The 26,405-nt window shown below is 37.7% G+C and overlaps 4 protein-coding genes across 7 annotated transcripts; 3 read left to right on the top strand and 1 right to left on the bottom strand.

The window, feature by feature from the left end:
- Nucleotides 1–1,649: 1,649 nt before the first annotated feature.
- On the top strand, nt 1,650–7,105 carry LOC126800994 (heat shock protein 90-6, mitochondrial). Its single transcript, XM_050528428.1, has 20 exons — nt 1,650–1,822; nt 2,121–2,315; nt 2,408–2,481; nt 2,659–2,784; nt 2,876–2,969; nt 3,046–3,129; nt 3,331–3,474; nt 3,587–3,700; nt 3,796–3,855; nt 3,983–4,057; nt 4,151–4,255; nt 4,488–4,628; nt 4,733–4,825; nt 4,925–5,002; nt 5,344–5,598; nt 5,705–5,807; nt 5,990–6,164; nt 6,257–6,362; nt 6,460–6,549; nt 6,706–7,105. Exons 1-20 carry the CDS (start codon nt 1,730–1,732, stop codon nt 6,883–6,885), a joined length of 2,385 nt encoding a protein of 794 aa, XP_050384385.1. The 5' UTR covers nt 1,650–1,729; the 3' UTR covers nt 6,886–7,105.
- Nucleotides 7,106–7,927: 822 nt separating this feature from the next.
- Nucleotides 7,928–10,834, top strand: LOC126797519 (OBERON-like protein). 3 transcript variants are annotated; one of them, XM_050524149.1, is made up of 3 exons: nt 7,928–8,020; nt 8,542–9,749; nt 10,026–10,834. In XM_050524149.1, the coding sequence occupies exons 2-3, from the start codon at nt 8,561–8,563 to the stop codon at nt 10,643–10,645; spliced, it is 1,809 nt and encodes a 602-aa protein (XP_050380106.1). In that variant the 5' UTR covers nt 7,928–8,020; nt 8,542–8,560; the 3' UTR covers nt 10,646–10,834. The 3 variants fall into 3 exon arrangements, with proteins under 3 accessions (XP_050380106.1, XP_050380105.1, XP_050380107.1); XM_050524148.1 differs by having other exon boundaries at nt 7,942–8,020; nt 8,534–9,749; XM_050524150.1 differs by having other exon boundaries at nt 7,951–8,020; nt 8,531–9,749.
- A 157-nt stretch (nt 10,835–10,991) lies between these two features.
- On the bottom strand, nt 10,992–11,456 carry LOC126797278 (uncharacterized). The gene has a single exon (XM_050523931.1). The coding sequence runs from the start codon at nt 11,454–11,456 to the stop codon at nt 10,992–10,994; it is 465 nt and encodes a 154-aa protein (XP_050379888.1).
- A 5,777-nt stretch (nt 11,457–17,233) lies between these two features.
- Nucleotides 17,234–25,656, top strand: LOC126797966 (histidine kinase 2). Of its 2 annotated transcripts, none has more exons than XM_050524760.1 (15): nt 17,234–17,359; nt 17,428–18,004; nt 18,803–19,078; nt 19,416–19,928; nt 20,558–20,833; nt 21,425–21,594; nt 21,673–21,885; nt 21,982–22,168; nt 22,283–22,334; nt 22,423–22,652; nt 22,759–22,857; nt 22,982–23,646; nt 23,852–24,355; nt 24,783–25,213; nt 25,431–25,656. In XM_050524760.1, the coding sequence occupies exons 2-14, from the start codon at nt 17,696–17,698 to the stop codon at nt 25,030–25,032; spliced, it is 3,744 nt and encodes a 1,247-aa protein (XP_050380717.1). In that variant the 5' UTR covers nt 17,234–17,359; nt 17,428–17,695; the 3' UTR covers nt 25,033–25,213; nt 25,431–25,656. The 2 variants fall into 2 exon arrangements, with proteins under 2 accessions (XP_050380717.1, XP_050380718.1); XM_050524761.1 differs by having other exon boundaries at nt 17,250–17,565; nt 17,713–18,004.
- Nucleotides 25,657–26,405: the final 749 nt, after the last annotated feature.

A 26,405-nucleotide genomic window follows, 5' to 3' on the forward strand; every position in this document is an offset into this window, starting at 1 on the left:
TAAAAAACGCTAGGCGTTAATCGGGCTGACAACTGAAAACCAGCGCCTAGAGGATTAATCGGGGATTAATCAGATTTGTATTTTTATATATTTTTTAAATTTTTAATAACAAATAATTATATGAATATAATTAAAATAAGAATATAATGCATGAAATTAATATAAAAATATATATATAATGTCTAGAATACTGAAAATACATATGTTGTTAAACCTTAGAAATGTTCAACAATATTGATCTAATGATCTTAGCCTATTAGGAAAAAAAATACAATTCATTGATTCAACAACAATGAATTTAGGAAAATCAATAATAAGAAACACAATTCACCAACCCTTTGGAAAATAAGAAAAATAATTCAAACAACGAGAATGCATTATTACAAGCCTAATTCCTCGAAGCTCATCAAATTCTTCTTCTCCATATCATTCAAGTACTTCTTCTGTATCCGAATCAAACTCAAAATCCAGAACATAAAAAAAACGTCTAGCCGCCTAGGATCCGCCCAGGCAGTGCCTAGGCGGGCAAAAATTGCCCAGCCGCCTAACACCGCCGTTTAGCACAAAATCGCGGCGTCCAGGGGTCTCCGGGCGCCTATTAGGCGGCGATTTTCAGAACCTTGTGCATTTCAAATGTAATATTTTTAATGTGTTGGAAGCCCAACGTTATCTTTTGGAATTGTTCAGAGAGTCTGCTTTGCATTCTTTTCATCCTTACAATAAGCATCACAAGATGTCTATTTTCTTTATTCTTGGTATCTCACAACTGTCTGCCAATGCTACCAGCTTCATCTCGTACTTTGATTAAAGGTTTCTTGGCTGAGAGTTTACTATTTGCTATGGGTTTTTATATCTATTGTTTTGCACCCACACATGCCGGATTGAGTTTTTATTTATCCTCTTTGTTAGAGTTTACCAAACATATGAGGTCAAGTTTTTTGCCCCGCTCTTTTGTTTAAAAAAAAAAACAATGACCCCGATCATAATCACCATGTGAACGCTACATGTTTCTATATAACATCAAGGCTCTACTACACTTAAGAGACCAGTATCATGTCATACTCGATTTCTAACTGGTTTTCACCGCCTAAATTTCTACGGATTACAATCACTTAAAAAATAGTTTGTTCAAAAAAAAAAACAATGACCCCGATCATAATCACCATGTGAACGCTACATGGTTCTATATTGCAAGGCTCTACTACACTTAAGAGACCAGTATCATGTCATACTCGATTTCTAACTGGTTTTCACCGCCTAAATTTATACGGATTACAATCACTTAAAAAAATAGTAATTAATTTTAGTTTATTTATTTTTTGTTACCCACATTTTTCTCCTGATTTTTTAAATTTTATTTTACTTTTTTTTAAAATTTACCATAGTCATTTTAAAAATTTGGTAAAGCCCACACTACTCAAAGCCACACTTCTCATTATAATAAGAGATATATGTGAAATTATATCTCTTTCAGACATTTAGATGTATCGTTTTCAAAGTAAGTAAACATAATTGCATACCATCTGATAGATATTAAATAATTCCATTGTTGTACAAATTAGAAGCAACTGAAAAAAATATCAATCACGAAAAATATTGGGCCTTCAGAATAATTTGGGCTCAAAAGGGTCAAAATCTCCGGAAGAAACCCTACTAAAACCCCAGCCTTTGTTCCTCAGTCTCAGTTGAGCATTCTCTCCCCTCCTTTCTCCGATCAATCCCAGCCACCATGCACCGAATCCCTCGCCGCTCTCTCTCCTCCATCCTCCGCCACGCCGCCCCTTACCGGGCCACCGCTGCCCCAATCACCTGCTTTTCTCCGGTGAGCTCTCATAACCCCATGGTTCAGCTTTCTCCAATTTGAGAAAATGAAGCAGTAAAGTTTGAATCTTTATGCTTTTAAAGATTCAATCATTCTTTATGTTTCTGGGTTTTCACTTATGATTAGAACTCTATATGCTTTTTCACTGGGTGACTGTCAGTTTTAATCTTTTTACAGTCAAATATCAATGCCCTTTTCGTTTCTGGATTGGTTTAGCTTTGGTTTTGTTGTAATTATTAGAGACTCTATATCCTTATGTTAAAGTTTCAAGCTTTTCTGATTTTGCATTGAATTATAGGTGGTGGGAGAGACTGATACCAAAGTCAGGTGGCACTCGGTGTTAGTCGGTGGGAAGTGTAGCCCTGCGAAATCCACTACTCAATTGAACTTGAAGAATGGTTTGTATTTCGGCAACCGGAATGAGTCCACTGCTGCAGCTTCCTCTGGTGCAACAGATGGACCACCTGTTGAGAAATACGAGTACCAAGCTGAGGTATGTCATTTGAACTTCTGTGGCTTCTTGAGGTTTTAGTATCAGGCTTAGTTTTTTTGTTAAAGTTTTGTTGTGGTTACTTATGATGGCAGGTTAGTCGCCTTATGGACCTCATTGTCAACAGCTTGTACAGCAACAAGGAGGTGTTCCTTCGAGAGCTTATCAGGTATTCTTCTCTTCGTTGTATATAATGCTATATATGGTGCTATTGCAAACTTTCTCAGACTGAGATGCTACCTAATACACATTGGCGCAAGAGAAATTGCTCTTACTTTGAAGTTCCATTGGCTCTAAGTAAGGGTTTTAAATGTACTGCTTGATTAAACTATGTGTCTCTGTGCAGCAATGCGAGTGATGCCTTGGACAAGCTCCGGTTTCTTAGTGTTACAGACCCTGACCTTTTGAAGGGTGGTGGTGATCTCGACATCCGTATCCAGACTGATACCGACAATGGAATCATAAATATCACGTAAGCTTTACTGCTTCTTACAATCTGGTTTCCCTCTTTACATGTTCCAAATAGTTCGTCATCATTGGTTGGCCTTTCCTTTACTGTGTAGTGATTCTGGCATCGGTATGACTCGGGAAGAGCTTGTGGATTGTTTGGGAACAATTGCACAAAGTGGAACTTCAAAGTTCTTGAAGGCATTGAAGGTCTAGAAATATGTTATAAATTGTTAATCCAAAAACTGCAGTGTTGTGTTATATGCTGACAACTTCGTATAAGCAGGATAGTAAAGATGCTGGTGGTGGAGACAATTTAATTGGTCAGTTTGGTGTTGGCTTTTACTCTGCATTCCTGGTTGCAGATCGGGTAAGCCTTGGGCTCTCCGCTCCTTAGTTTCTACCTTAGTGGCTTAGTATATTCATGAATACATTACATTGTCCTTACATGTAGGAGACGTGCTCTTTAGTTATTAGGGATGATGGTGCTTCACCAGCACTGCTGACAACTTACGACTTTTCAGTTTAGTTCTTGATTAGCTGATTGGTATGTATCTTGTGTTGGGTGTAGGTTGTTGTCTCGACAAAGTCTCCAAAGTCTGACAAACAATATGTATGGCAAGGGGAGGCAAACACTAGCTCTTATACGATACAGGAGGAGACTGACCCTGAGAAGATTCTTCCTAGGGGTACCCGCCTGACCTTGTATCTGAAGGTCAGTTCATATACAATACCTATTATACTTATAGGAAGTTGCTACGAATTCTAGTTTCCAAGCTGATCTAGGATTTACTTTGTGTGATTCTTACCTATGGCCTTTCTTGCAGCGTGATGACAAAGGTTTTGCTCAACCAGAACGTATTCAGAAGCTTGTGAAAAACTATTCACAGTTTGTTTCATTTCCTATATACACATGGCAGGAAAAGGGATATACTAAAGAAGTGAGTGTCCTTTAACCTATCTTTTCAATGCTTCTATGTTTGTAATAAGGTCAGTGAGTATGATATGGAGGTATGCTGAGGCTAATTCATTTCAGGTTGAGGTCGATGAGGATCCAGCTGAGTCCAAGAAAGATGAGCAAGATGGCAAGACTGAGGTACTACTATGCTTTGCAATGTCTTTGATCTGTCAACCATTAACTGGTGTTATTCTCTCTGCTAGCTAAGTTGCAGAATAGCTCTTTATGCACGACTGATCCCCAATTTATGAATGAACTGTAACAGAAGAAGAAGAAAACAAAGACTATTGTTGAGAAATACTGGGACTGGGATCTGACTAACGAAACACAACCAATATGGGTGAGTGTGAGAAGTTCTGTATTCAGTTGTGTGCTCTGCTTACATTAGCTACTCTTGTGTTGATTACTCACCAATCTAAATTGGTATGTGCAGCTTCGCAATCCTAAGGAAGTCACTACAGAGGATTACAATGAGTTCTACAAGAAAACTTTTAATGAATACTTGGACCCATTGGCTTCTTCTCACTTTACAACAGAGGTACTCACGACTATTTCTCCCTTCTTATAAACTGAAGTCCCTCCCACTACTTTTGCTGGTGTATCTTGACATTATTTCTGCATTTACAGTAGAAAGTACTTAAGTTTCTGAACCATGTAGCCTTTCATAAGATGTGTTATAATTAGTTAAATTGAGCAGTTAAAGGAACAGCGTTACCCTACAGCTTAGATAGAATGAGGTTGTCTAAGCTTTAGTGCTCGTTATTTTCCAGGGTGAAGTAGAATTCAGGTCTATACTATATGTGCCAGCTATTACTCCCATGGGAAAGGATGACATGATCAATCCCAAGACCAAAAATATAAGGCTCCATGTCAAAAGGGTGTTCATTTCAGATGACTTTGATGGAGAACTGGTAAACAAAATAGTGAAAGTTTGTGTACAGTAAATCAGTAATGTATTCTTCTCTTACACTCTGAACTTATTGGGTTTAATTTCGTTTTGCATTGGCCTGAATAGTTCCCTCGGTACTTGAGCTTCGTCAAAGGTGTTGTGGATTCAAATGATCTTCCACTCAACGTCTCACGTGAAATTCTTCAGGAGAGTCGCATTGTATGTACAGACGCCTACTTGTCTTTCAACCCAACTCAGGTTTTGTTTACCTTCATTGAATGTATTTGATAAATTATTTGTCCTCTGCTCTACTTGAAGGTGCGGATTATGAGGAAGCGTTTAGTTCGGAAGGCCTTTGACATGATTTTGGGGATATCCTTGAGTGAAAGCAGAGAGGTATGTTTCTGCTTGTCTTTTATCCTTTTTTTTTTTGGTTTGTCTTGTATATTGTTTTCTCTTAGACATATTGTCAAATGACTATCACATTTACTCCGCATAATAATTATGACAAAGCTCTAGACCTCTAGTCCATCTCTTGAACTGAAGACTCTCTCTCTTAACCCACTAGACTTCAAGCCCTACCTCATTTGTGCATTAATGTACTTCATAATACATTTAGCCTCTTGGAAGTTATTTCTAATCCTTTCACATACCTTTCCAACAGCTATGACTGTCTCCCCAACTTAATCATGGCCAACCTACATGTTCTGTAAACTTATAGTTGTTGGCTGATGCAGGATTATGAAAAGTTCTGGGAAAATTTTGGCAAACACTTGAAACTAGGTTGCATTGAAGATCGTGAAAATCATAAACGTCTTGCCCCATTGCTTAGATTCTTTACTTCCCAAAGTGAGGATGTTATGATCAGCTTGGATGAATATGTTGAGAACATGAAACCTGAGCAGAAGGATATCTATTACATTGCTGCTGACAGTGTGACAAGTGCAAGTAATACACCATTCCTGGAGAAACTTCTTCAGAAGGATCTTGAAGTATGTATACAGTATTTGATAAGAAATGTGCTTGATGTATTATATGTAGCTCTTCTTCTAAATTCTAATGTGTTGATGAGTGTTTTATCATGTGCCATTCTTGCAGGTACTGTATTTAGTTGATCCGATTGATGAGGTTGCCATTACAAACCTGAAATCATACAAGGACAAGAACTTTATTGACATTAGCAAGGAAGATCTCGTTTTAGGTTAGTTTATTGGAGCCTATCCAAGAGTTTATATCTTTTTATAACATTCTTTCTATTTTATTTTTTTGTAAAAATAATAATAATAAGAAAATATATAATATTAAAAAAATTGTATGATATATCATTTTTATACATCTTGCTTGGAGTAGCTGCTTAAGATCTTATGAACGCCATTTCTGCAGGGGATAAAAATGAAGAAAAAGCAAAGGAGATTCAGCAGGAGTTTGGTCAAACATGTGATTGGATCAAGAAGCGATTGGGTGATAAAGTCGCCAGTGTTCAGATATCAAACCGTCTCAGCACATCGCCCTGTGTTCTTGTATCTGGGAAGTTTGGTTGGTCTGCCAACATGGAGAGGTACAGTCCTTTAGCTGATAAATACATGTAGGAACTTGTATAAACAGGACCTCATAGATATCCACTTAAACATGTTGTTGAACTTTTCACAGGTTGATGAAGGCACAAACTGTTGGGGATACTTCTAGCTTAGAGTTCATGAGAGGCAGAAGGGTCTTTGAGATTAATCCTGAGCACCAAATCATTCAAAACTTGAATGTAAGTTGTACAAAGAATTTTAGCTGCCCAACTCTTCCAATCACTGAAACTTGTCATTTATGTATGGTACCGTAATTCTCTAATTCTTAATTTGTAGGCTGCAAGCAGAATCAACCCAGATGATGCAGATGCTCTGAGAGCTATTGATCTCTTGTATGATGCAGCCTTGGTTTCTAGTGGTTTTACTGTAAGTATTCATCCTCATTCAGAAACTGCTTTTACGATCTAGGAATCATTCATTGTAACATGACAATCCAGGAACTTAGGGCACACAATGAGACTTGATGATGAAAATGTTGTTAATATGTCTGGTCTTCTAACATACTCTGACATGTTAATGCAGCCTGAGAATCCAGCAGAGCTGGGCGGAAAGATATATGAGATGATGGGGTTGGCTCTTTCAGGAAAATGGTCTGCACCTGTTGCAGAGGTCCAGGAGGTTCAAAACGTTCAGCCAGAGCCTACCATGGAGACATTAGAGGCTGAGGTGGTTGAACCAATCGTAGCTGATAGCAAGAAATGAGGAACGCAAAGCAACGGATGTTTTTAGTTAGAGCTTAGGGGTGCACAAAGCAATTTTCCTTTCTTGCACAATTCCAGTGGTAGATCTTGTTGGTGTTCATATGTCTGGAGATGAGTAATCATGATGTTTTCTTGAGAGTTGGGCACTGTTTTGGCTATGGCCATATCCAATAATAATTATATAATTTGACTGGTTAGTTGTTTCACTCTTTGAGATGAAATGGTCACTGATGAGTAGTATTGATTTTCCCAACTTCTCATACTGTTCGTATATTTAAGACTAATCCTTGAAAGTCATACTCCTCCCATCGTGAATGATACCTTTCATGTATCTTTTAGTTTAATATTTACCAGACTTCCATGAAAATCGTTTTGCCAATTTTGTGCTCATTCTGAGAAACCACAGCGGCATGCCCCCTTCCAATATCCAAATTGATAGTTGTAGACACGACAAGACGGAGATAATTAAACAAGATCAAAGGCGAAGAGTGAGAATTAGCAACATACTTATAATATATGATTGGAATTATCAAAATTAGATTAATTCATATCTTAAATGACTAAGATTGCGCCCGTATATTATTAACAGTCATGCCTATAAGAATTTTATAAAAAATATTAGAAAAAAAAAACACATTTTAGCTACTTTGTTCCTGACGGTTGCCACACCAAAATTTGTACGAGCCTAGTAATCCTTGTTCACCGTAGTAAATAGTGATGAAATACATTTTTAACCCAAGGTTAAACCAATTAACCATCTTCTTCCATTATTTTTCACTGCGCAGGCCTATTTTCTTGATAATCATCTGCAACATCTTCAGAAATACGTTTACACAGAGAGAGACATTTTGTCTAAACGGTGGTCCTAAAGTCAAAGCGGGCCAGGTTCAAATGACGAATACACCCTCATTCCCAACCAAAACGGCCAATCCGGCTGATAGACTATCGGGTCCCGTTACGGACGTTTCAGGGGCAAAAATTGGAATAAAAATACTAAAAATGAATATAAAGTAAAACAAAGTCCCCCCCCCCCCCGGCATCATTCTCTCTCTCTCTCTCCGCGTCTGCCTTTCCGATTCCCAGTTGCCCGTTGCCTCCTGGTCGCCTCAGAATCTCCTCCTCCGCCGGTTCCTCAGGTGCCCCTCTCGCTCTAACCTTTTCTTTCTCTTTTGAAACCTCTTGGAAATGAAAGCTTTTTAGTTTCGATACTTGCTTTGAACTAGTCGATTTAGATCACCATGCTTAGCAGTATCAACACAATTTGGTATCTTGTCCTGTTTCTTGTTTGTTTGATTAGTCAATCTCCAGCCTAGCCTTGTTTTAGCTCAAGGTTGGTTTTTTTAGCTCATTTAGGGGGATTTTGTTTCACTTGTTCTGTGATTGGATATATTCAGCTTCAAATTGAGATACCCAAGGACCTTATACTCGTAGATTCATCCTGTTTCATGCTCCACCCATACACTTCAAGACCACCTCTTCGTGTGATTTCATCTCTTTGGGGTATTTAGTTTCCTAATTGATGATTTGCTTTTGAACAAGTTGAGTGTTTGGAATTTTGAATGTATCATGTATGTTATATAGGCGAGATTCATTAACAATGCAGCTGCTATAGATTTGGTTGCTGAAACCTTTTTATTTCACTTAAGAAGTATCTCAGGAATTAGTGGGATTGGTGGATGGGTACATCATCTGGTTCCAATCTACACCAACAACCTTCCTCGAGAATGCTTCCTCCGCGTCAGCAACCACGAGCTGGGGGACTACAGACATCACTCTCCCTCATCTCTGCGGATGCTCGCCTGTCCCCTGAAGAGCCCAGGTCTAATTCCGACCACATTCACGAGTCCCCGACTGAGAGTGCTAGTTCCCGCGAGACTTGGCCTACTGCGGAGGCCATGATGGCTAAGAAGATGGAGAATGGGAAAGTAGAAAATGATTTTACTGAACACTCGGTCATTCGCCGTCTTTCCAATGGGAAAGTAGAAAATGATTTTCCTGAACAATCGGTCATTCGCCGTCTTTCCAGTGCTGATAAGATATCTCTTCGGGACATTGCAAGAGAGAGGGTTGACATAGTGTGTGAGAAGATGAATCATCTACCAGATGAGTTTCTGGAAGAACTGAAGAGCAACCTCAGAGTCATCCTTGATGGAAATGGTGGTTCACAGCAAAGGGAGGAATTTTTTATTTTGCAAAAGCTTGTTCAGAGTCGAGCTGATTTAACTGCCAAGACATTGATCAGAGCACATCGAGTACAGCTTGAAATTCTTGTTGCTATTAATACTGGGATTCTGGCCTTCTTGCATCCGAATATCAGTCTCTCCCAAACTTCGCTTATTGAAGTTTTTGTGTACAAGAGATGTAGAAATATAGCGTGCCAAAACCAGATTCCAGCTGATGATTGCGCCTGTGAGATATGCACCAAAAGAAATGGTTTCTGCAACCTTTGTATGTGTGTGATCTGTAACAAGTTTGATTTCGAAGTGAACACTTGCCGATGGGTGGGTTGTGATTTGTGTTCTCATTGGACTCACACTGACTGCGCCATTCGTGATGGTTTGATTAGCATGGGTGCTTCTGTTAAGAGTGGAGCAGGGCCAACTGAAATGCTCTTTAGGTGTCGCGCTTGCAATAGGACATCTGAGCTACTGGGTTGGGTCAAAGATGTGTTTCAACACTGTGCTCCTGCTTGGGAAAGGGAGTCATTGATGAGGGAGCTTGATTTTGTTAGTAGGATTTTCCGTGGAAGTGAAGATTCTCGAGGGCAAAAACTCTTCTGGAAATGTGAGGAGCTTAACGAAAAAATAAAGAATGGAGTTGCAGACTCAACAGCAGCTTGTCGAGCAATATTGATGTTTTTCCAAGGTACGTATTGGTTTGTTGCATTTTAGTTCATTTCCTGCATGTTGTCAAATTCGATTTGCTTTTTAGAAAAGTCATGCTGTATCTACTTTAAACTCTCGCGGAAAATCAATAGTCATGGTTCAGTGACCAATATAATTCCAACTATAAGATGATTTCGGCAAACTTATGGTTTGGATTCCAATATCAGCAGGCTGTGGTTACATCTATTATTTCTCTTAGTCCTTTTCTCTTTCAATGTTTTCTACTTAAATTGGGATGGTGTGATCTTCTATATAGAGCTAGAGGTAGACTCTCCGAAGAGCCTGGAAAATGGGGAAGGTGGACGACTGATAGCGCCACAGGAGGCTTGCAATCGAATTGCTGAAGTGGTGCAGGAGGCCATAAGGAAGATGGAAATGGTGGCTGACGAGAAGATGAGAATGTACAAGAAAGCCCGGATGGCTGTAGAGGCTTGTGACAGGGAACTCCAGGACAAGGCCAGGGAAGTTCAAGAGCTAAAGCTTGAGAGGCAAAAAAAGAAGCAACAAGTCGAGGAGCTGGAGAAAATTGTGAGGCTCAAAAACGCAGAGGCTGATATGTTCCAACTCAAGGCCAATGAGGCTAAACGAGAGGCTGACAGGATCCAGAGGATTGCTCTTGCCAAGTCAGATAAATCGGAAGAAGAATATGCTAGTAGTTACTTGAAACAGCGTCTGAGTGAAGCAGAAGCTGAGAAGCAGTTTATTTATGAGAAGATCAAACTCCAAGAAACTTCCCGGGCATCCCAGAACAGTGGTGGTAGTATTGATCCTTCTCAGATGCTGATGTATTCGAAAATGCATGATCTGCTTTACAGTGGTGCTCCCAAGTCAGACTGCCTGCCAAATGAGCGCCATCCTTTCAGAAAAAATCCTTGAGGAAGTGTTTTTTTTCTTTCTTTCTAGCATGTTCTGTATTATTATATCTCAATTGTAGTAATGTTACCTTGGTGAAAACTAGTTTGAATGTGTCTGACTGGTTTATTATGATCTGCCAGCATCCTTGTTTTGTTCATCTACTAATGCTATGGTAAAATGCACTGGATTACTTTCCCTTGTTTATGTCAAGTACATGTTTGGTGGTGTTTTGTGTCATACACATCTTTGTAGTTTCTATTATTGAAGAAAAATTGGCTGTGAACAGAATCAGGCACTTTATTGTTGTTCTTGTTGTCTAAATTACAGTGGGCTGTTACCTCGTGAACATATCATAAGTTTAGCTTCTTCAAGCAATTACAGTTGGAGTCATTATTGGGTCAGTAGGTGGCTCCAACCTATTACATTTCTGTGAGTTAAACATGGAATTATCCAATCTCATAGCTGTGCTAATACCATGACACCTAATCGTAGAGCTTGTACACACATCTGGGGTCACAATTCTGGCGTTGTTTACAAACAGGCCTGATCTTTTAGAATTGCTTATGCTGATGATCTTGGTCGGAATATTTGATGGGACAAGAGTTCCATTTGGTAAATCAACAAAATGGTTGAGGTGCAATGCAGTTGGCATTGAATGGCTGAAGATGAATTCTGGGATATGGCCTGAAGTGATGGCAGCTTCTGATAACTCCTCATCATTGGGCATGAAGAAAGTTATGTCTGAATTCATCAGCGTGTCGGGGATGCTGGTGTTTACGATCCTCAGGAGGAGAACAAACCCGTGGTAAGAGCCCTTCCTCATGTCGGCCATGGCTGCCTGCAGATGAGATTGGTTTAATGGACTTACATGCTTACAATCTCCAACTGCAAACAGTAGAAAAGCAAAGAACCAGAAAGCCATTTGGTACAAATCGGCAGCGCAAGTTTAAGTCATTGAAATAGTAGTCTAATTTATATCTTCAAGTATATATCAACCAAAGAGGACAAATGAAATATTTAGCTGCATGCATTTTGTGTAGGTTGGGATTTAGTTGATAGGTGGTTTAAGCATGAAAGTGTGCTTAAGCTACTTGTGTTTTTCATTGCTTCACCTATTTCACTACCAGAAAACCTGATTGTGAGTTCTCAAACTGCACTGTAATACTAATTATATGCAAGTGAACTGGATCCAATCCTCATGCAGAAAGTCTTTCGGGGATGTCGAAACTTCCAAATTGATACACCATTCATGAAGTCCAAATTGAGTTTTTTTTTATAGGATTAGTCCAAATTGAGTTGGTATGGGTTTGATCACTACTTGATGGTAAGCATAACATATGTGATACTCATGCATTAAGAAATCATATGTATACGCGAAATTGAAGAAGTGAATGAGGATTCTGATGGTCTCAGATTGACACTGATAATTTGCTCGATTGATTAACTCAGATTTTCCATTTTTCAGAGGAGATTTCATAGATACAGGATATGCATGTATACAAATTACTGTGATTGTCATTTATATTCATCTTCAACTTAAGAATATCCAAAGCTACCTTTGAGCTTCAGTTTGGCTGCTTATATTAACAACTTGAACTTCAATTTTTGACCAATTCCAAAGAAAGATTAAGGCCATTTATAGACTGCTAATATGAATATGCCCACCTAGTTAAGGACAGACTTGGAGATTGCAATCTTTCAATCCCTACTTTTTATAATGGCCGGCGAAGATAAGATGGAAGAAGATTTAATAACCTACATCATGAAAATGACCCAAGAAGGGGATAATCGCTTTCTCATATGAATCCCAACTCGCTATAAGAAATCGATGAATACTTGGAAAGAAAGCATTTAAAATATATATATATATATATATATATATATATATATATATGAAATGGATTGATTAGTGTTACGAGAATATTATTATTTGTATTGTATTTTAGGCACTGTTTTAAAAAGCGGCCGCCTATGCGTTAGGAGGCAGGTCACCACCACGTTTTTTGTCTATTCGGTCATCTGTGGCGTTTGAGGGATTTGGCGGTCGCTTAGGTAGTCCACAATGGTTTGTGACAGTCAAAATCGGTGGACTTTTAGAAATAAAAAATATATATTAAAACGCAGTGGAAGTAAAAAAATTTCATGATGAATATTTTATCTCGAATGATGACACGGAAGATTAGGAAAGAAAAATGAATATTGAGTTTGAGTCTAATACTGAAAAAGTTAGTGAATGATTTGGAGAAGAAAAACTTGAGATTTAATCTTGTATTTGTTTTATAATTTACCTTTTGTTTTAATATTTTTGTATGGACTTTGAATTTAAGTTATTTTGAGAATTAATATTGAGCATTATCATATATGTTTAATCATATAAATAGTTTAAATACATGTGTAAAAATAAAAATAAAAATTTAATAATTCGAATCCGCCTAACCGTCTAGGCGTCAAGAAGTAGTTGTCCGTCTGTATATCGTCTAGCGTTTTTATAAAACTTGATTTTAGGTATGGTACTATCTTATTCATAAAGTAACTGAGGTCATCCGTGGATACCAAATTTTTGCCATAGGCTCATTTTGCTTGTAGGAATGGCAACTGCATGCATATGCATTTCTATAACCATGCTGGCATGCTGCACCCTGGACCTTGGTCACAATTATATATTATTATGTATATATATATATATATATATATATATATATATATATTAGCTTTATAACCGTGCGATGCACGTGTTTTGATCGCACGGATTGTAGAATTTTATGTGAAGTATATTCTTGAAAGACAATTTTTTTATGTAATTTTGTTTCATACGAATTATAATTTTAATAAAACACATTAGTGAAATATTTGTATTTTTACATAATTGTCATTCTGTCTATATGTGTGAAAAAAATTACATAAAAATATAATTGATAGTTCACAATTTGATGAATCTTTTGAGTGCTCTCTTTGTAGTAGTAGAGATTTGTGTAGATAGCTAGGTATCGTACTACAATGCATGGTTTTGATAAGGGATCATTATTTGAGTTGTTGGGGATCAACTGATTAATCATTGAGAATTGAGTGAATAAACAAATAGTGGTGTACATTACGAATTTGAGATTCAAGAAAACGAGAAGGAAAATGGGCTAGTTCTTACATAAATCTAAGAAATGCAAGTTATGCAAATATCACAACACATTTGCATTTTAACGAGGATTATTTGATTTTATAAAAAATATTTAAAAACAAGTAATTTTCAATTTTATGTATTCGCTCGTTTCTTATCTGGGTGATATTTATTTGAACAGCGCATACATCAATGTAGAACTAAAAGAAAATCTGTAAATGCTCTAAAATAGCTAACTACTCGAAACACTAGATAACAATTAGTGTTCCAACTGTAGCTGCCGTCCGGCGGTTGTCAGCTAGATAAACTAGTACCTTTTGAAGAGAAGATGGCGATGGCGGAAGATAAGGCTTTAATAAGAACATTTATATATGCTAAATTACGAATACCATACGAAGCAAATGGCTGTTAGATTTTTGGACTACTTTGGAAGTGCATGCTAGGCTAGATGCTGCTTCTAGTGCTTTCTTTCATTGATGCATCTTTTTAGCTCTAGGAGATAAATTATTTTTGTGTTATGGATCATGATTAGCATTCATGGGACTGCCAAATTAGACCATCTTTGCATATATCTTCCATCACATGCGATACAAACATGGATGGACCCATCCACAACATCACTTAATTTCTCTAATTTTATTGAAACTGCCAGGAAACGTATAGATTTTAAAATATATTGTATAGATCACTTTTTCAAAATTTCTTCCCAATTCTCAACTTCGTTAATAGTGTAATACTCATGTTTGTTTTCATGTTCCTTTAATGTGTGCCTTCAAATCAACTGTGAGGGAGTGTACTCTCGTAAGTTTTGATGGTTTGGCTATATTAGACATTAAATATTGTAACCAGAAAAATAATAATTAAATTTCGTCGGATGTCGCCGAAGGGACAGGAATTAAATTTCTATTGTTGATCCAAATTTAATATATTTCACACCAGAAATTATAAAACTCAAAAGTCAACATCACGTTCTCTTCACTGATTTGTTTTTTTGGCGCAGGAAACACATTACGCGTCGTTTCAAATTACAAAACTAACCATCGCATTTACACCAACGCACAGAGCCGCGGGAAGGAAAACCATACCCTCTTTGGTCATTTTCGACGGATGAAAACAGCAGCGTGCTGTAACGTTTGTCGCCTAGTACACATTTGGTTTGTCTGTCGGGTCAGCTTTGGCCGCATACGGTTTTTGAGTTATAACCGGAACAGATACTCCCCTCGTGGGACCCACCCCACGTTGATGACGTGTCACCCGGAGATTCTTTCTGTTAGTTCTATTGTTTTTTTTTTTTTTAAAAATTGTTGCGGCAAAAGTTTGAAGGGAAGATTGTCAGAAGTAGCTGTAGTGGGCCCGCACTGTCAACATCGTCACGACTATCGAGGGCCTGACTCAAAAAAATCGTAGCCGAGGATTTGGGTTTTGGCGCCTTCTGCTGTTTGTACGAAGCTAAGACAGTGTTTGGCTGCGCGCCTAATAATACCAAGATATACGTAAGCCTAAATTACTAATTATACTTGCCTCTGAACATTATATGGCTTTGAACATTTGTAGCGCCAGTATTAAGAGCATCAGGCTCGCATAACTGGAGATATGCAAAAGAAATTCGTAAGCTTAATTTGTTGTTAATTTGGCAAGTAGATGTATTTGTATTACATATGATCATTTCTACTTTTGCTAATATTATGAATACAGTGGTCATATGATTAATAACAGTGGAATTTGTTCTCATAAGTTTAGCTTACCTAGGAAAAAAAAAGGTATGAAACGTAAATCATTTTAGTGAGATGGGCAATCTTCATTGGGAGAAGAATGCACATAGTGGTGGTGGGACTAAAGTCCAACTGGATAAAGTGATTATGGAGCCTTACAAAGTTTGCTGCTAAATGCTAATGCATGTGACCCATGGAATATTGAGGGCATTTTCTTAGTAATGTACTTGGTAGTTTCCATCAATAGAACTCTATAAGTGAATAAAGAAAAGTAGGATAGATAAAAAAAATTGCCAAAATAGTTGATGCCATTATGTCATAGTGGATTGAAGCATCTTTGGCACCACATATTTTGAATGTTCTTTAAAATTTGTTACGATAAAATGGTATAACAAATAGAACCACACCGAAAAGTGTGTACATGAATTATCGGGTTGAGATTTTATAAAAAATGGACATAATTCGCCAAATTGTCAAATAATCGGTAGAGTACTGCATCGCGTTATCTTAAGCTTAATTTCATGGTAAAATGATACTAGAAAGATAACAACAAAAAACGACCCTTCCTACATTTAAGTGTATGCCCACTTGAAGGACAAAAACGTCTGATATGGAGTTGTTGGAGTCCAAGGAATAGGGTATAGTTTGAACAACATTAGAGCTGAACTTGATGATGACTTTATTTATTTATTTTTTGGTGTGGTTGAGTTATGTCTCAATTTTTTGTCACATGATTATGTGGTAGACTCATTAACATCACTTAATCAGGCAATATAATAACCTCTAATGATGGTCAAACTAATCATGTCTTTAGTTCATTTCTTACTTTAAACTTGTGCATTCTCATAATGGAAATCATATTCCCATTAATTTAACTATACGGTGGTAAGGTATAAAGCCGACACACATTTTCATAGATGCCAACATCATTAGTTTATCTTCATCCAAACAAACCACTGTGGCAGGTTAGAATCTTCACACACTAGTACATCGTGCATGGTGATCCCATTTAATCGTCTCCCGATTATTTGAACTAGAAGTCGAACAAGAAAAGCCTCTTGGGCTCCTTCTTCTTCTTCTTCTTCTTCTGTATTAAATTTCCCTAATCAGACCTCTCCAGATTTTTAGTCTCACTTACAAGTAAGTACACATCTGACTGCACCAGAAGACAAAGACATCTTCTTTAAACACAGAATGGTATAGTCTCTTTCAGCTCTTACAATAAAGTAGAAGAAACCAAGAACATGAATTTACATGGAGATTAAAGATCAGGGCTTTGGTAAAAGTTGGAATTTGGTAAAGTTTAATTCTTGACAAAATGGCTTTGTTTGATAATTTTGGGTAAATTTGATGTTGGGTTTTGTCTGCTTTAGCTTAAAGCTTCCCCCACTTTAGATAATTTTTTGGGCAAGAAACCCTTTCTCCAACTTAGATGATGAGATAATGATGTGCTCAACTTCATATCAACATGCTGGACACCCAAAGTCCAAAACTATGAAGAGAGAGAATAAGAGGTGTAGGGGTGGTGTGGGACTATGGGGTTTAAACAAGAAAAAGAAGAAGGGAAGGGACACACATTATAGTTTTTTTTCTTCTTCTTTATTCTCTCTCTCACTCTGATAATTGATTCCAGTTGGAATTTTATAGAAACCAACTCCGGTCCAATCAATTTTTGGTGCAGGGTTTCTCTCTCACAACCTTCTCTCTCTTTCTTTCACTGTGGATGCTTCTTTTTCATTGAACAGAACTGTGGTTGTCATAGAGAGAGAGAGAGAGAGAGAGAGAGAGAGCCAGAAATAGAAAGACCCCATTTTTCATTTCTTTCTCATTTATCTCCTTAATGATTTCTTCACAGGTTGCCCAAACAATAATCACAAGGGTTTGTTTTGAGCTCATTGCCTGGCATTATTGGTAGGTACCTATGTTCAGTGTTGTACCCCAGAAAAGTTGTGACTTTGATGGGTTTGCATGATTCACAGATGCAAAGGAAATGCACTTGGTGTTGAAGTTTGAAGTGGGAAAATCACAGAGGAAGTTTTGAGGGGTAAAAAGGTGTTGGACCACTGGCTTTTTTCAGATTTGGTGGTCTAATTCAGTTGGTCATCTTCAAACCTCAAGTGGGTTCCATCAGATTTCACTTGTTTGTCTCAAAGCTTTGATCTTTATGGGTTTGGTGTGCTCCTTGTGAAGCTTTATCTGGGTTTTTGTTAGCTTAGAGGTTTAGATAGAGTGGTGTGCTTTAGTAACATGTATCTGAATTGCAGGGTGTCTGGGTTTAATGGCAGATTACCTGCTGGTTTAAAGTTAAACAAGGCAATGGAGCCCTTGGATGGGCCTAATTGTGTCACATATTCCAGAAGAAAGCTTCTGCTTCTTGGGCTTTTGGGTTCTATTACAATTGTTTGGTTTTTCCTGAGTTTTAATGAGGGAATTCCGGGGATGATAGAGAAGACTCCAGAGATATGTGGAGGGAAAGCTCCAATCTTGCAGCAGCATTTCAATGTCAGCAAGATCCAGCTTCTGGCTTTAGCTTCCTTGTTCTCTGAATCAGATCAGGTGACTTTAAGCTCTTTCATTCTGTCCTTTACCTTATCATTAGTTTAGTTTGCAGCTAAGCTTCATTCTACTGTTCTTCATAGTGTTCCTTTACGCAATTGGCTTCACACGTGATTGAGATCTTCTAGTTGTATGCACTTTGATTTGGGAGTAAATTGAAATGTCTGGAAGACACTAGACTAATTTGGATCTTGGTCTCCTCTGCTGGTTTCTGGAGTTCCCAAAATCAAATGTTCTTTTCAATCAAAGGAGTTTCTAGTTGTATTGCTACACTTCAATGTTCTTAATTTTTCTTTGAATGTATAATGAATTATTGGTTTCTTTAAAACCTAGTGTTCTCACAGTACCTTGAGTTTTATATACTTCAATAAGGCATACATTGAAGATATATCTGTAGCCAATTCAATATGCTATGGACAGAAATACACAACTATCTCATTTCTCTTCCTTCCTCTCTTCCTCCTCTAGAGTCGGTAGAAAGGGGATGGGGGAGGTAGAGGACTAGAGGGTGGCTGGTAGGTACCCAGCTGCGAGTTTTGCAAAATCCCTAAAATTTCCTATATGGCATTGTGTTGTGATGCTGCAGTTCTATTCTTCTGGCATTTGTATGAACTAAGTTGTGAACTTTGATCGATTGAAATGAGATAGTGTCACTTTAAGTGATCATATGCTATAAGGCTCCTGGGACAGAATCATGCAATTCATTCCTCCTGAATAATGCCATATGTTAAATGTGTATCGAAGCTTTTAACGTTGCATGTTTCCAGTTCTTCTTATTAGTCTCCGTATCCATTGCAGATAGCATCCCTTGAATGTACTAAAGAAACAGGACCTGGGTTGCTGTTAACTGAAGGCATTTCCTGTGCCCTGAAGGCAGTGTGCTCAGAAAAGACAGAATTTCAAAAGCATCATAACTCGGTGGAAAAATATGTTGAAGCTGAGGATCAATGCCTGGTTCAAGATGAAAACATCCTGAGGAGGCTTGACATTCTGCAAGAAAATTCGTTGCTACAGAAAAATTCGTTGGCACACATTTTGCAGTCTGCAGAATCCACTGATAGGATATATGAACAGGTAGAACTTTGATACTTGCAATAGAAAAGCAGAATTATGAGTTTTAGAAATAAATGGAACCTCTTAGGACCCTTTGTATGTTCTTTCTCTCATGATTGCATATCTTTCTTTCCTACTTCAGTTATAAGTATGACATCTTTCATGGAGCATGCATGTATCTACTACTATTCCAAAGTCGAAAATCATATACGGTATTTATGTATGTAAAAAAGTGGATGAGGAACTGCTTATCTGTGGGCAATCTCTTCATTACAAATGATTTTATCTGTCTTTCTAATCTGAAAATAACAACTATTGAACTAAACAGAATTTCCTTTTTTTGTCTATATATTGTTAGGACGCAATGGAATCAGGGGCGAAAGTAGTTAGCGCAAAAATAGATTCTCAGATTGATTGTTGTTTGTTAAGGGGATGTTCATGGGTTTTTGTTGGAATGATTTTATGCTACCAATTGTCTGGTTTATCTCTGAAATTATGGAGGAAACTGAGGCAGAAGCTGGTTAATGAGTGCTCCTGCCAGCAGAAAATGGTTCAAGAGCAGCCATTGGGTTGTAGGAAGCAGCCCGAGAAACAGCAACAACAAATCCAGAGCCCTCCTAAGGTTGCATGCACGTGGAGGAAGAAGCTCCTAATCGTATTTGTCTTCTTTGGAGTAATCACGTCAATTTGGTTATTTTTCCACTTGAATGAAAGAGATTTTTTGTGGAGAGAAGAAACACTTGCCAACATGTGTGATGAACGAGCCCGAATGTTGCAAGATCAGTTCAATGTGAGCCTGAATCATGTTCATGCTCTAGCTATTCTTGTCTCCACCTTTCACCATGGAAAGCATCCTTCTGCCATTGATCAGGTATGTCTCATACCTATCTTAAAGTTGTTCTTTGGTTACTGGATTATATTTTCTCAAATCATGAACCTGGTTCATTGGACCATATTAATAAAATAACTCATTCCAGTGGCATCCAGATTGCATTGATTGTGAATCAGAACCAATGTTTTGATATGACACGTGTTGCTAGTGAGTGATACACATGGAGTATGATATTGGAAGTATTTATTCTGTAAACACCGCTTCTATCTCTAGGATAGGTAAACAACTATTGGGCTTAACTGTAGATTAATGTAAAGGGAAAGGGTTTTTAATACATACAGATATATCACATAGTGTCCAATGCATATCAATTAATTGGCACTTTTACCTAATATCATACTGTAGTTCCAACCCTTTTTTGGTCTATATGTGAGCGATATAAAAAATTCTGTAAAGGCAAATGGGGTGGTCATGTGCCCCATTTCCTTCACCCAGCTTGTTAGCAGCTGTGCAAATGCTGAAGGATTTTATTTTATAAAGAATAATTAGGAAGAAAACCAAAAAAGCTAATTAGCTATCGATGTGCTCCTATGCTGTGCTATGTGGTTGTGGATAACAATGATGATGATGGTGATTATTATTTAAATTATTATTATTATTTGCAACAGAAAACATTCGGGGAATACACAGAAAGAACAGCATTTGAGAGACCACTTACTAGTGGTGTTGCTTATGCTTTGAAAGTTACTCATGCTGAGAGGGAACAATTTGAGAGGGAACATGGATGGACAATAAAGAAAATGGAAACTGAGGACCAGACTCTTGTCCAAGATTTTCTTCCAGAAAGCTTGGAGCCTGCTCCTATTCAAGATGAATATGCGCCAGTAATATTTTCTCAAGAAACTGTCTCACATATTGTCTCGATTGACATGATGTCAGGAAAGGTTTGCCTTTATCTTTCCCTCTCTCTCTTTCTCTCTCTCTCTGTTATGTTATTATTATTATTTTTTTATACTGTACCCCAGTGCTGTAGCACTTTCATCTTCAGCTCCTCTATTCATGTGTATGCCTTTACTAAATCAAAACTGTATTCAAATGAAATTTAGTACATCTTCATTTAGATCAAAACCTTCATATGAATAATGTACAGACATAGTTACGGCTTGGTGTTTCCATAAATATGAAGACAGACAATGCGAAGTTTTATTTAGGCTGTTGGGGTTTAAAAATTAAGTTGTCTGAGCAACAAGATCTATGGTTGTTGATTCTTTGGCTTTGGCATGGTATCTGGTTTTTGAAAGACAAACTTTTGGTTTCTTGTGGTCCTACTTATTGGTCATTTCTTTTTTGTCATAGTCAACTTTTTAATCAGGAAGTTTTGTCTATTAGCTGAGATCCATAGTTCATGGGTCATTAATTTTCTGTAAAGAATATTAGTTAATTGCCTCTACAATCAGTAGTTCCTAAACCATGTTCTAATTTCCATTAACCATTAACATATGCTGATGTTAAAAACTGTTGATTAAACAATATAGGATGACCGTGAGAACATATTGCGAGCAAGGTCGACAGGAAAGGGAGTACTGACCTCCCCCTTTAAGCTATTGAAATCCAATCACCTGGGTGTTGTTCTCACATTTGCTGTGTATAATATTGACTTGCCTCCAGATGCCACATCAAAAGAACGAATTCAAGCGACTGTGGGGTACTTTTGCGACCATGATCTTTTTTCATCCTTTTGTTTTGTTTTGTTCTCAATAATTACTAAAATGCTTTATAATAGGTACCTAGGTGCATCTTACGATGTCCCATCTCTTGTGGAGAAGCTCCTGCACCAACTTGCCAGCAAGCAAACAATTGTTGTGAATGTTTATGATACAACTAATGCATCTTCTCTGATCAACATGTATGGAACTGATGTTATTGATACTGGGCTGTTGCACATTAGCAGCCTTGATTTTGGTGATCCACAGCGCAAACATGAAATGCATTGCAGGTTAGATCCGATACATCATTAATCTTATATGTCAGCCTAGATATGACTGAATTTAATTTTTTCCCTCCAATGAAAACTGTTATCTTTGGATTGCAGGTTTAAGAATAAACCTCCTTTTCCGTGGACAGCAGTAAGTGCATCAGTAGGAGTCCTAGTCATTACCTTGCTAGTTGGTCATATATTTCACGCGGCCATAAGCCGAATAGCAAAGGTAGAGGCAGACTTTTGTGAGATGATGGAACTCAAAGTTCGGGCAGAAGCTGCAGATGTGGCCAAATCTCAGGTACAAGGCATCCCTTTTGTTTTAGTATAAAAATTTGTCCTTCAACCAACAGTCGTTTCTCAATTGAAGGATATTCTCTTTGATCATGTTGCCTGACTTTTCTCTCTACTGCAGTTCCTTGCAACTGTTTCCCATGAAATCCGGACACCAATGAATGGTGTCTTAGGTAAGTGAAATAATTCTTCATGAACCAGTTACTGTTTTGCAAAACTTGCATGGTAACATTGTTTGATAATCGTTCAATCAAAATCCAGGTATGCTGCAAATGCTGATGGACACAAACCTTGATGCAAACCAGCAAGATTATGCTGAGACTGCTCATGCTAGTGGAAGAGATCTTATCTCACTTATAAATGAGGTTCTTGATCAGGCCAAAATAGAATCAGGCCGGCTGGAACTTGAAACTGTACCTTTTGATCTTCGTTCAGTGCTTGATAATGTTCTATCACTTTTCTCAGGAAAAACGAATGAAAAGGGGATTGAGGTAAAAAAAAAGAAATTAAATGATGACATTTTTGATTTGGTCTTTGCTGTAGTTCTTGATATCAGTTATAATATATGGTTTTTGGTTTTGTTTTGGGTGAGAAAAGTTGGCTGTTTATGTCTCCAATACGGTCCCAGAAGTTGTCATTGGAGATCCAGGTCGCCTTCGGCAGATAATCACTAACCTTGTGGGGAATTCTATTAAGGTAAGATATGTTTCCTAATTATTGTTGGGGCAAAACTCTTCCCTTCCCATTTTACATTATAGATATGTTACAAGTTCATGAGTTTTAATTACTATGCTAATCGTTTGTTTGTTTGAAACTGAAGTTTACCCATGACAAAGGACACATATTTGTTTCGGTGCACCTGGCAGATGAAGTGAGGGGTCCCCCTGATCTTATGGATGAAGTTCTAAGACAAGGCTTGAATTTAGTTGGAGACCTCTCAAACAAAACTTATAATACATTGAGCGGCTTTCCTGTGGTTGATAGATGGAAAAGCTGGGAACATTTCAAAACCCTAAGCAGCACAACAATGCAGGAACCTGATAGAATTAGATTACTTGTAACAGTTGAGGATACAGGTGTAGGTATTCCACTAGATGCACAAAGTCGCATCTTCACACCTTTTATGCAGGCTGATAGTTCAACTTCTAGAACTTATGGTGGTACTGGAATTGGATTGAGCATTAGCAAACGTCTGGTGGATCTCATGTGTGGGGAGATAGGGTTTGTGAGTGAACCTGGCATTGGTAGTACCTTTTCATTTACGGGGTCATTTGAGAGAGGAAAAACAAGTTCTTTAGATACGAAGTGGCCCCAGTATGAACCAGCTGTGTCAGAATTTCGAGGACTGAGAGCACTGGTAATAGATAAGAGAATCACCCGGACTGAAGTCACAAGATATCACATGCAGAGATTGGGAATATCTGTCGATATTGCTTCCAGTCTAGAATCAGCATGCTCTTATCTATCTAGTACGAGCAAGACAAGGTGAGTTTACCTTTTCAAGTATTATTTTATTCTTGGAGAAAGTTCCATATACTTCACCCCGAAAAGCAAAAAAGTTCATATCCTTCTTTTCAAAAGTTTGATAGAGAAGAGGGTGCTAATATAGCTTAAATTTTATGAAGCTTCTATGAGCAACTACTAACTTCTGTTTTGATTTGGCTAATACTGTTAACGCTCCCGCTTGCAGCCTATCCACATGCTTAGCCATGGTTCTTATCGACAAGGATGTTTGGGATAAAGAAACTGGTCTTACATTCCATCAGTCAGTTAAAGAGCATAGGCAAAACTGCAGCGTGGGGTCTCCCTTGAACTTTCCGAAGATATTTCTTCTGGCTACCTTCATTAGTGCAACTGAACGTAATGAACTAAAATCTTCTGGTCTTGTAGATAATGTATTGATAAAGCCTCTTCGGTTAAGTGTCTTAATAGCCTGCTTCCAAGAGGCACTTGTAAGTGGTAAAAAGAGGCTTGTGAACATAAAAAAACCAACTCTTGGAAAGTTACTACGAGGAAGGAAGATTTTGGTAGTGGATGACAATGCAGTCAACAGAAGAGTCGCAGAAGGTGCTCTAAAGAAATATGGAGCGATTGTCACTTGTGTTGGTAGTGGAAAGATTGCTTTAGACATGCTTAAGCCACCGCACAACTTTGATGCTTGTTTTATGGACCTCCAAATGCCAGAAATGGATGGGTAATCAATCTGCTTGGTCTCTATTCTCTCATTTCTGTTTTATATTTGAATTCAATAGAAGAAGAGAATACATCCTACATACTTTAGGATACTAGGAAAGGTCTACGAGTTTTGTTTGGTAGCTTATAGAACACCTGATTGTAGCCTCGGTTGGAATCATGAAGCCAAATTTCAGAACACATAATGACTTGGTAGCACTAGTTTTTATGTACTGGTTAATATGCTTAGGCATTTCTTATATGTTAGTTCTTCGAGTTTAGCTAGTGTTGGGGTCTGAGATTTTATATTATAATATTATCTTTTTATTTTTTCTTTTAGTATAAAGGAAATATCAAGAAGAAATTTAGGTGTTGACGGCAAATGTTGTCCATTCTATGTTCCTCCTATTTCAGTACTTATCAGCTGGAATACCGTCTTTATTTTACAGATTTGAAGCAACTCGTCGAATCCGCTATTTGGAGACTGAGGTAAATGAGAAAATTGCATCTGGGGAAGCACCAGTTGAGATGTTTGGCAATGTGGAGGATTGGCACACACCAATATTAGCCATGACGGCTGATGTGATTCGGGCTTCAAATGAAGAGTGCAAGAAGTGTGGGATGGATGACTACGTGTCAAAGCCATTTGAAGAAGAACAATTATATACAGCAGTAGCAAAATTTTTTGAGTCTGGTTGATGGAGATGACTACTATGAATGTGGTTTTACCGGCAGTCTAGGCATCTAGCCCATTGGTCTGTTTTATCAAGGATCAATGCCCAGAGCGGATCATGGGCTCTCCAAGTAAAAGTAGGCACATGCCATGATCTGGTCGAGAGAAAAAAAGTTCTATCCACATGTTACAGTTCCTATGGGTCCGGTAAGTATCAGTTTTCTAGGCCTGTTTCGCATATAAGCATCAAATGCATGGAGTCTGCATCATGGATTGCGAAAGTGACTTGTTTTATTGAATGTCTCCCTGCTAATGTAGGGAACTTAAGTAGCTCACATATTTCAAAATTTGACAGCATCACCTACATTCACTTTACAATTATTTACAAAAATATGCTTAATCATTGCTCATTTTTTGTTTCCAGGAGTACTGAGCATCTGGCTGCTGGCAATGCGTTTCGTGTGTGTATGTGTGTATACGGGAAGGCTGGCTACTAATGGTCAAATTTTGATGATTATCTGCAAAGCAAAGAGGATATATGATGGCAGTTTCTGTACTTAATCATCTCTTTATGTGTAGATTAGTGAATTATGTTTTTTTCCTGTGTCCGGTGAAGTAAGACACAGATGTAGAATCGTTGTATGCCAGTGTCATCACATTCTTTGACTCCGATGAGATGAAAGATATATCTTCTCTGGCAAATAAACTGAATCCGTGAAGAATGAAAGATCAGATTATTTTTTGTTAGAATTGATAATGTCTACTTTGACATTATGATAAACTGAATGAGATGATTTTAACTTATGAAGAACTTGTAACCCTGTGTCTACAAATTAGTAAAGTGAATGTTACACGTTTGTATACTAAAGTGGATGAAGAATTTCTTGTTCAGTTGCAATTGTCACAAACCTTTTATTCCCTTTGTTTCGTTGCTCTCTTCACAAACCCTGCTTCTCGTTCTTAGAAACTGAATCACATGTTGTCAACTATGTGTACTGGGTTTGTTCTCTTCATGAACTCGTGCTGTTTTTGCTATCAGTGCTTCTACCTCACATTATTTTCTGAATATTGGTCAGATGCTTTACTCCAAAGCGTGTAAAATATGTTGGCCACGATCAGTTGCATATACAGCAAGCAGTGGTCATGCACCAGAAAAGCTCTAGATACTTGCAGATGGATTTTATAGATAAATTCTTCAAGTGAATATGACTGTATTATCCACTATTTAGTACATGACAGCCTTATATACTGTTTTGTTAATTAGTTAACTCATCAATGTATGTCTGGTAAGAAAGAAACTTGAAGTTATGGTAACTTATTAAAACAGATCAAAGAATTGAAGCACTAGCTTATTATGATATTTGAGGTTCATGTCTCTGGACTCTGGTCATTACATTTC

This window comes from Argentina anserina, chromosome 6, assembly GCF_933775445.1.
Source record: "Argentina anserina chromosome 6, drPotAnse1.1, whole genome shotgun sequence".
Taxonomy (NCBI): Eukaryota; Viridiplantae; Streptophyta; class Magnoliopsida; order Rosales; family Rosaceae; genus Argentina; species Argentina anserina.

Excerpts from the sequence above, each read along its gene's own strand:
- LOC126800994 (XM_050528428.1), top strand. The coding sequence starts at position 1,730 with ATGCACCGAATCCCTCGCCGCTCTCTCTCCTCCATCCTCCGCCACGCC. Across the intron at positions 5,808-5,989 it reads CAAGGAAGATCTCGTTTTAG|GGGATAAAAATGAAGAAAAA; the intron begins GTTAGTTTATTG and ends CCATTTCTGCAG. Across the intron at positions 6,550-6,705 it reads TGGTTTCTAGTGGTTTTACT|CCTGAGAATCCAGCAGAGCT; the intron begins GTAAGTATTCAT and ends ATGTTAATGCAG.
- LOC126797519 (XM_050524149.1), top strand. The coding sequence starts at position 8,561 with ATGGGTACATCATCTGGTTCCAATCTACACCAACAACCTTCCTCGAGA. Across the intron at positions 9,750-10,025 it reads AATATTGATGTTTTTCCAAG|AGCTAGAGGTAGACTCTCCG; the intron begins GTACGTATTGGT and ends TCTTCTATATAG.
- LOC126797278 (XM_050523931.1), bottom strand. The coding sequence starts at position 11,456 with ATGGCCGACATGAGGAAGGGCTCTTACCACGGGTTTGTTCTCCTCCTG.
- LOC126797966 (XM_050524760.1), top strand. The coding sequence starts at position 17,696 with ATGTATCTGAATTGCAGGGTGTCTGGGTTTAATGGCAGATTACCTGCT. Across the intron at positions 18,005-18,802 it reads TGTTCTCTGAATCAGATCAG|ATAGCATCCCTTGAATGTAC; the intron begins GTGACTTTAAGC and ends TATCCATTGCAG. Across the intron at positions 21,886-21,981 it reads AAACATGAAATGCATTGCAG|GTTTAAGAATAAACCTCCTT; the intron begins GTTAGATCCGAT and ends TTTGGATTGCAG.